Source organism: Nanorana parkeri, unplaced genomic scaffold (genome assembly GCF_000935625.1).
Source record: "Nanorana parkeri isolate BGI_ZX_2015 unplaced genomic scaffold, ASM93562v1 scaffold95, whole genome shotgun sequence".
NCBI lineage: Eukaryota > Metazoa > Chordata > Amphibia > Anura > Dicroglossidae > Nanorana > Nanorana parkeri.
The window spans coordinates 1,586,665-1,595,512 of NW_017306363.1; the positions used below are offsets into that span (position 1 = coordinate 1,586,665).

The 8,848-nt window shown below is 45.4% G+C and overlaps 1 protein-coding gene across 2 annotated transcripts in view; it reads left to right on the forward strand.

The window, feature by feature from the left end:
• DSCAM (DS cell adhesion molecule) overlaps nt 1-8,848 on the forward strand; it is a 399,852-nt gene that overhangs the window by 179,142 nt on the left and 211,862 nt on the right. For both annotated transcript variants that reach the window (XM_018552699.1, XM_018552700.1), the window contains exon 10: nt 5,408-5,527. In XM_018552699.1, coding sequence (XP_018408201.1) covers nt 5,408-5,527 — 120 coding nt within the window. The remainder of the gene's footprint in view (nt 1-5,407; nt 5,528-8,848) is intronic.

Sequence of the window (8,848 nt, forward strand, 5' to 3'; positions counted from 1 at the left end):
GCTGCAGCCACAGTTCTCCTAAATGTACCGGCGGCTGCCGGTACATTTAGGAGAACTGTGGACCACGTTCGTAAGTACGGATTGTAAGTCGGACGTCCGTAACCCGGGGACTGCCTGTATAAAGCTGAAGTGTAAGGTACGCATATAATACCTTCTCCTGTTACTCCCTCTCCCCGATCAACATGCAAATAAACATTTTCAATCAAATCATTTTGTTTTTAAGAAAGCCTCTTTTGAGGTAGAGTGAGGTCATCACTGGGTCTGTCTGCTGCTCTGAGTTTGGTAGGAGGGGACCGCAAACTCATGTAAACATCACCTTACCTCGGATTTTCATTTAAGAGCGGTATTTCTGGCATCCCTTTTTAAATGTATGTAGCAACCACCCCCAAAGGAGCCGCTGAATGCCCGGCTCATCCACCCATTAGCACTAACCGCCCTTCCTCTAATGCCCACAATAGCTGATGTCCACTCCAGTAGTATAATGCAGAATAACTTTTATTGAACTTCTTCACTGGGGAGAGAGGGTAGAGGGATCCTATACATCCATGGTGTAACCGACATAGGCTTCAGACTCACCAGACCTGGTAGGCATATCATTGTAGATACACTTGGGAGGCAGCGGATGGCAACCGAAATAGCAGATGAGCAGCATGAAAACAGATCCTCTACAGGAGAGACACCGACCATACTCCTGAAGTCCTCTGGGTTCCAGGATACCGTGTTTCCCCGAAAATAAGACACTGTCTTATATTTTTTTTTCCCCACAAAAACACACTAGGTCTTATTTTCAGGGGGTGTCTTTTTTTTTAATGTGCAACAAAATGTACAACAATCTAAAGTTATTCATGTACAACAATCCAACGTTATCTGGTATCACTCCACCTGTCACAGTACCGGACAGCTGTACCAGCAGTGCGGACATCAGACAGTGGACAGCGCGGTAGAGTACGGTACCATTTACCGGTACACAGTACAGTACAGTACCATTACATTAAGCAGTGCCTTCGGGGGACAGCAGTTGGTGAAGTATGGTACTGGAGTGCTCCCTGTCACTGCGCTGGCCGGAGGGAGTTCCCTGTCATCCCCTGATACAGTATGTCCCTGCAGGCTGATACCATCTCACCTGCTCTTCAAGTTCCCCCTCATATGCTACCACCAAACTAGGTCTTATTTTCGGGATAGGTCTTGTATTACAGGAATCTTGAGAAATAGTGCTAGGTCTTACTTTCGGGCTAGGTCTTATTTTCGGGGAAACAGGGTACTTCAAGAGCCATTATTGGTCCCGGGTCTCTTCCTCTATCAGCATCACAGACCTCCTCCTCAGGGAAACATTTCCCTCACACCAGCCTATGCCCACCCCCAGGCCCAGCTTGGGGGCAGACTGAACAGCACCCAGCACTATTCCATGGCTGGTCCCGGCTAGTCTGAACACATGGCAAATCCCTCCAGTATATGTATATGTCCCTCCTATCACAGCATGCACCACTGATTGAGAGGAACCCAGTGATTGGCTGCTGTACTGATTGGCTGTCACACTCCGCCCAGGGGGGTACAGGCAATGCCAGACACCTGGAATTAACCAGATACATGCCAACTATAATTCCAGCCAGGCTGACATTGGCTCTGTAGCACAAGCTGTAATTGATCTGCAGTTGTGGGCAGCTCATCACAGTGACTCATCCATCACTATACAGCTTAATCTGACCCTATAAAGAGATAAACAGAGTCATTGCTTTGCTGTCTCTTTAGCTGACCCGTAGTACTCGGGTGCTCCTTTGTCATGTGAAAGGGAATGCAGAAAACCCATCCAAATCTTTTTGGTGGTAGGGGAGTAACGATGGCTTTAAATAACTTCCAGCTTCTTCTATTTCCAGCAGTAGATTTCCCCACAGTAGCTGATCTCCTCATCTCCCACAATGTCATGTCACTGGTATCCCATTTCTCCTGAGACAAGCTGAATGCAGACTGCTCCACTCTCCCTGTTCCATAGGCCTGTTTGCCTGATGGGTGAATAATGTAATTCGGTGGTCTAAACAGGCTGTGCATGAGCTGCAGGCCCCTTCAGTTTGAGTTGGGTAAACCTGTTGCAATGTAAAATAATGTATTCCAAAGCTGACAGCACATAACTTTAGTTGTATTATGTGATTTTTGCTACCCTGAGCCCTCCTGCAGGATCTGCACTTCCTGCCTGTAAAGAATAGGCACCCCTGCTGCCTGCATCCTACAAAGCCTGGTGTCTCAGCAACCAATCATCAGGTTTGAGCATTGATAATTGGAGGATACCATCCAAATGGGTATGCAAAAAAGATGAAGCTGCTATCTGCATAGAGGGATACAACCTGCTCTGCATTATCACATCATGCGGGTAAAGGTTTGTGCTGACAGGTTCACTTTAAAGGCAACCTGGAGGCTGCCATTGCTGCCCTCTCCTGTTGAAAATGCTAGTTGTCCGGCTGCCATACTGACCCATTGCTTCAACACTTGAATCACTGGCCTGGATCAGGAATGCTGATCTGGATTTGAGAACTATATCGGTGTCATGGCCCCGCCCACAGCCTACTGGCTGTCAGCACATGTTCATGCAGCAGAGCCTGATTGGCTCATAGTGCTGTCCCTCCTTCTTCCAGTCCGAGAGCTGCTGTGCTGGAGAAGATGGGCTGATATCAAGACAGATACTATAACTGATATGTTTAATAATATATGTGCATTATTCATATCTGCCTGGAGTTCAGCTTTAAACGTCTCAATGCAGCACTCTCTAACTAAATCCTGATTGGTTGCTATGAGTGACTGCGCTGTTCCATTAACCAATCCCAGCATGTAAATTAGGGTTGCCACCTGTCCAGGATTCACCAGGATAGTCTGGGTTTTGAATGCTGCGTCCGGGTTTCATGGCAGCAGAAACCTGCAGGCAGACAGGGGCAACCAAAATTAAGATAGGGCCTACACCCCCGAAAATAGTGCCAAGTGTGATATTTACATATGAATAGGCGGCGCTATTTACATATGAATAAGCCACGGCTTACTCTCCCTAAAAAATGCCCGCGCGTCGCTAGAGTGCTCGGGTTCCGCTTGAAGAAAAGGTGGCAACACTAATGTAAATAGTAGCGGGAACCTTCTGCAGTGTACGGCTATTCATAACAAAATTATCCGAATGAAAAAAGATTTGACTTGTTTCTGGAGCCGTTATTTCTCTTTTCTCCCCGGAGTGGCAGAAAGCTTTATATATGGTAATACATCTTGGCTGTGTTTTCCTCCTGAAGGTATGTAGAGGTCACTGCTAAGCCCAGAGGAACGGGAGCCATGATGGAAATGAGAGCGGTTGCCTAGGAACCACCAACCTTCCACGGCGTGTTTCTCCTGCAGAAGCCTCACCCTGATAGCTGGAGATGGAGGAGCTGCATTATTCACCTCACGTCTAGCTGACATTTTTTTTTTTTTTTTGTTATAGATAAAGCATGTTGTCTATGCCTGAGAAATGGCCAGCACATCGCTTTAAAGGGGACCTGTCAGGAAGGCTATTATCTGGCACAGCTAATGCTGAAAGCTGCCATTAGCCAACTCTTACATTTTTTGTCTTAATTTTGGCAGGAATTGCACTTTAAAGTGTATGTCTGGGCAGGAGCAAAAACATACAGGGTACATCTCTGCTATACATATACATTTCCCAGTGATGTATCCCTTTAAAAAACACTCAGCATACAGAAATCCTGTTACTCCTGCCTGCAATCCAGGGAGCTTCCTGTAGTTAGCTGACAGTGCAAACTCTGCTGCACATAAATTCCGACGAATAGAAATAAAGAGCACCTTGGCAAAAGAGTCCAAAAGTGCCTTTAATTGTTCAATTTGAGCAAACAAAAACAGCCAACACGTTTCAGGAGCACCCCCCCTTCATCAGGGCTTAAAATGGGATAAGGATTTGATTTGATTGGAAGATTCTATAACCAAATGGATCTCTATATGATTAGATATAAAGATCTCCCTTAGGGCTGGAAATGTAATGGGCAGCAGCCATTGTGGTCCCTGAAACAACCAAAAGTGTCCAAAATTTTAATTGTAATGGAGGGGGGGGGGTGTTGTTGCCCCCCAAAAACATGTTGGTTGTTTTTTGATTGATTGAATTGTAAGCATATAAAGGCACTTTTGGACACTTTCACCTTTTGGTTTGTTTCAGAGACCACAATGGCTGCTGCCCATTACATTTCCAGCACTAAAACAGATCTTTATTTCCAATTATATAGAGAGAGATCCATTTGGTTATAGTATCTTCTGAGTCCAATCAATTCCTTATCCCATTATAAGCCCCGATGAAGGAGCAGTGTTGTTGCCCCTGAAACCTGTTGGCTGTTTTTGTTTAAAAGAGAACTAAGTGGTTTTCCCCATAGTTCTCTTTAGGGTCCCAGTAGGACATATACTAACCTTCTCCTGTGATCCAAAGCTCAGTATATAGCAAACTATTGCTCGCAATATACTGAGAGCGCCGCAGCCGGGTCAGATCCTGACAATACTGTTGAGATCCACCCAGCTGGCTGATTGACAGCAGGTTCTGCCTATCTAAAGGCAGAGGCAGCTGTGCCCGCCTCCTCCCCATCCGTTCCACCAGTCACCGCTGGAGGATCGGACAGGGGAGGGGGGGGGGATCCCTGCAAGGAGTGGTTAGGGACAGTCACCACTCTCTGCAGGGAGGAGATCGAGAAGTGAGCGAACTACTGTATGTGTTTGCTCACTTCCCGATCTATAGAGCCGACGTGTGACAGTTCCAATGTCACACGTCGGCTCCAACTAAGGGGATGAGTGTAATGCCCAGAATTCATTAATTCTCATCTTTTATGCCTTTTTTAAAGTTTTTTCCCAAATTGCGTAGTGATTTTTTTTTCTCTCCAGATTTCCCCTATATGTGGCTTCAGATCTTGGGGCCTTGGTGTAAAGCTTGGACATGGCCATTATGGGGTAGGGGAGGTCTTGGGAAAAGCATCATAGCACCATGCAGCAACTGTGTAACTTGCTTGTTGATCTTGGGGAAAGTGCATGCCAAGCTCCTCTGCTGTGCTCTTACAGCCATGTAGGTTTAATTTCTGGAGGGCCGGAACTGGCCTTAGCCCCATGAGAACAGGAGTCCAATCGCAGATGCAAGTGCTTCAACCCCTCTTCCTAAGCCCCTGTGTGTATGTATGATATTGGTAGGGATATTAGATTATAAGCTCCTCGGGGGCGGGGACTGATGGACTGATGTAAATGCTCTATGTACTGTGAAATGTATCTGTGTTATATTAATGAAATAAGTATAGATAGAAAACAAAGCAGATTTATTCCTTCTGTTGAGTAATGTACAATTTGCTTAAAAACAAAGTACAGTATGGGACATTAAGCAGAATAATCATTCATCAATTATCCAATCTTTTTCCAGTTCCTCCTCGATTTGTGGTACAACCCACCGACCAGGACGGCATTTTCCGAAAAGCTGTGATACTGAATTGTTCTGCAGAGGGATATCCTGTACCTACCATTGTGTGGAAGTACTCAAAAGGTAACGGCCATACGGTAAACAGTCTTGTGTCCTATGTCACCTGTCTTGTGTATTTCCCAGCATGCAATGGGTTGAATCCAGCAACTGACTAGTACTTTGCATCTGCCTATCTGTTATCATTTGATCAGAAACAAGGTCTGCGTATTCTGAAAGCTGAGGAACAGTCATTGCATTCGGATGGGGAAATGGGCACTGTGTAGTGTAGGCAACAGTTGGCAATGAATGCCATCTGCACCTCTCCTACAGACATTGATGGGTGCCAGTAAATGCGAGTACAGGGACCGCTTCAAGCTAATGAAGCATAGTAGTGGTTAATAATAGATTTGCAACAAGTGAACATTTTCTCATAGTACCTGCTTTTCTGTTGCAACTCTTTTCCCGGTGTTCTATCTATATATCACTTGTGTTATATTCATTGTCAGCTGAGACATGGCACAGATCACAGTGGGAAAAATTGAGCAAAAATTGCCAGATCTTTTATTGTCTATAACATTCAGTCCGAGATCTGCCACTGAGTGCCCAGCTTTATACTAACTCCTTGGCCAATCTCATTCCTTGCTGTGATCACCTGACTCTCCATTTGCTCTGATTGTTCGGCAAGTCCCCTTTTCTTAACACTGATCTCATTGCTGGCTGCTCCTCCTACTCTGTATTTCTAGCTCCTCCCCTTTATGCTAATTCCATCAATAACCCCCATCTCTTATTCTGTATTTCCAGCTTCTTCTATTGCTCTTGTATTGCTAGCTCCTCCTTTGCATTTGACTGTTCTCTTAACCCTCCCTCTATGTTTGATCCAATATCTAGACTCTTTATTTGCTGTTCCTTCTGATAAGCTAGTCCAGCTTTATATTAGTCCCTTTGCTTCTGCTAATTCCATAATACGCTTCTCCCATTAGTTGAGTATCCTAGGCAGCTCCCGCCCATTATTTTATTCCCATGGACAGCCTGTCCAAATATTGTAGTCTCATGGACAGCCTTTCCAATTATTTAGGTCTCTTGGGCAGCCCTTACCATTATTTTAGTCCCACAGGCAGCCCAACCTATTGTTTTAGTCCTGCAGACAGCCCCGCCAGTAGTCCCATGGGCACCCTAGCCCATTTTTTAGTCCTGTGGATAGCCCCATCTATTGCTTTTAGTACCACAAACAGCCCCAACTATTATTTTGGTACCGCAAACAGTCCCACCCATTGCTTTAACATTGCAACCAGCTTCACCCATTGTTTTAGTGTTGCGAACAGTCCTACCCATTCTTTTAGTACCACAAACAGTCCCTCACATTGTTTTAATACTGCAATTAGTCTCACCCATTATTTTAGTCTCACCCATTGTTTTAGTGCAGCAAACAGTTCCACCCATTGTTTTAGTGTCGCGGACAGTCCCTCCCATTGTTTTAATACTACAATCAGTCTCACCCATTGTTTTAGTACTGTTAACAGTCCTACACATTGTTTTAGTGCTGTAAACATTCCCACCTGCTGATTTAGTCCTCCTGATAGCCCCACCCATCATTGTAGTCTTATGGACAGCCCCAATAATTATTTTAGCCCCCCTGGACAGCAACACACATTATTTTAGCCCCGTAGAAAGCCCACATCGTTATTTTAATTCCCCTTGCCAGCCCTCTCGTTCCCTGAACTGGGCCATAACCATTCCTAATGCATCCATATGTTTAATATTGGCTGCCAAAATCTCTAGCTCCTCTGGATGCACGTGACAGGTACACTTAACCATTAGCATAGTGAATCGAATAGACGGGAAAGAGATGTTTATGAAGAATGATGTGTCTGGGTGTCTGCGGCTGCATGTCTTGGTCACGAGAGCGTGTGAGCTGCTTCTGCTGTTACATTGCAATTTATTAATTCCCTCAGTAAATCGAGCGAAAAGCTTAATCACCAAACACACATACTCTCTCATTACCATGTTAACTGCTCAGACTGAGAAAACAGAAACACTGAGGTGAAAAGGCCAAAAAACATCGACTCCAATTTGAATTTTTTAAAGAGGAAATGAATTCCAGTAGACGGGTGACGTGGGGTTACATTCACTAAATATTACCAATAAACCTTTTCACCCCCTTCAGCAGATGGGGTAAAGTAGCTAATGTTCAGTCCAATGTCTGACACCCTGGAAAGAATTGTGTTTGTACCCCCCTCCCTTTCCCCACTACATCTTAATGACTGACAACACAGCCTGTTTAAATGGAAAGCCCAGCACATATTAAGTTAAATTCACAAATATTTAAAGTACTACTGTACCTTTGGTACAAATTGTCTTTTAAGACAATACCCCCCACCCCTTGCATACATCCCACCTGGTTTAATACTTACCTCAGTCCCTATTCCTGTGATCTCAACATACCTTCCTGGTTTTCTTTATCCTGCACATATGTGCCATAGCCCTATTCATTCTTATGGGGAGAGCTGTGTTCTGCAGGACCATTAAAGGCCACCATGAGTATGGCTCCCCGTAGGAATGAATGGGGCCGCAGGTTAAATACGCAGGATAAAGAGGATTTGCCTGATACACTTTCGAAAGAAAGGCTGTAGGGTTTAGACAGGGTCATATAGTGACGATCACTGTAATGGAGGCAGATGTAAGTATCACACCTGGTGGGCTTCACTCAAAGATGTGGGGCAAGCCTTGAAGACAAATTGTACCAGACTACAACGTATAGCCACTTGATACAGTGTTGCTTAAAGGAGAACTATGGGGTTAGGGCTTTTCCCCGTAGTTCTCCTTAGGGTAACGGGAGGACACAAACTAGCGTCCTCCCGTTACCCTAAGCTCAGTATACCGCAAGCAGCTGCTCACGGTATACTGAGACGCTGAAGCGGATCCCGACAATTGTGCCGGGATCCGCCCAGCTGCGTGAGTGACAGCTGGCTCTGCCTATCTAGAGGCAGAGCCAGCTGTACCCGCCCCCTACCCCGTCCGTTCCGCCAGTCAGCGCTGACGGAGCGGGGGGGAATCCAGCCCCTCCCCTGTCATGGCAGAGAGCCGTGACAGGATTGAGAGGTGAGCGAACGCCGGTATATGTTCGCTCACCTCCCGATCTACTGAGCCGACCTGTGACAGTCTCATTGTCACAGGTCGGCTAGAACTATGAGGTGAGTGAAAAGCACTCACCTCATAGTTCTCCTTTAACTACTACATTGAATCTGCTTAATTGTTTAACAATCATTGAGATATCCCTTCGACGCAGGGAGTGAATTGTTTTTAATGTCTTGACTTACTCATAGAGTTTGTGAGAAAAGCATAACATTAGCAGGAAGCAGAACCTTCCTATGTAATGAATAAATATGAAAGCACTGGTTGTGGTGT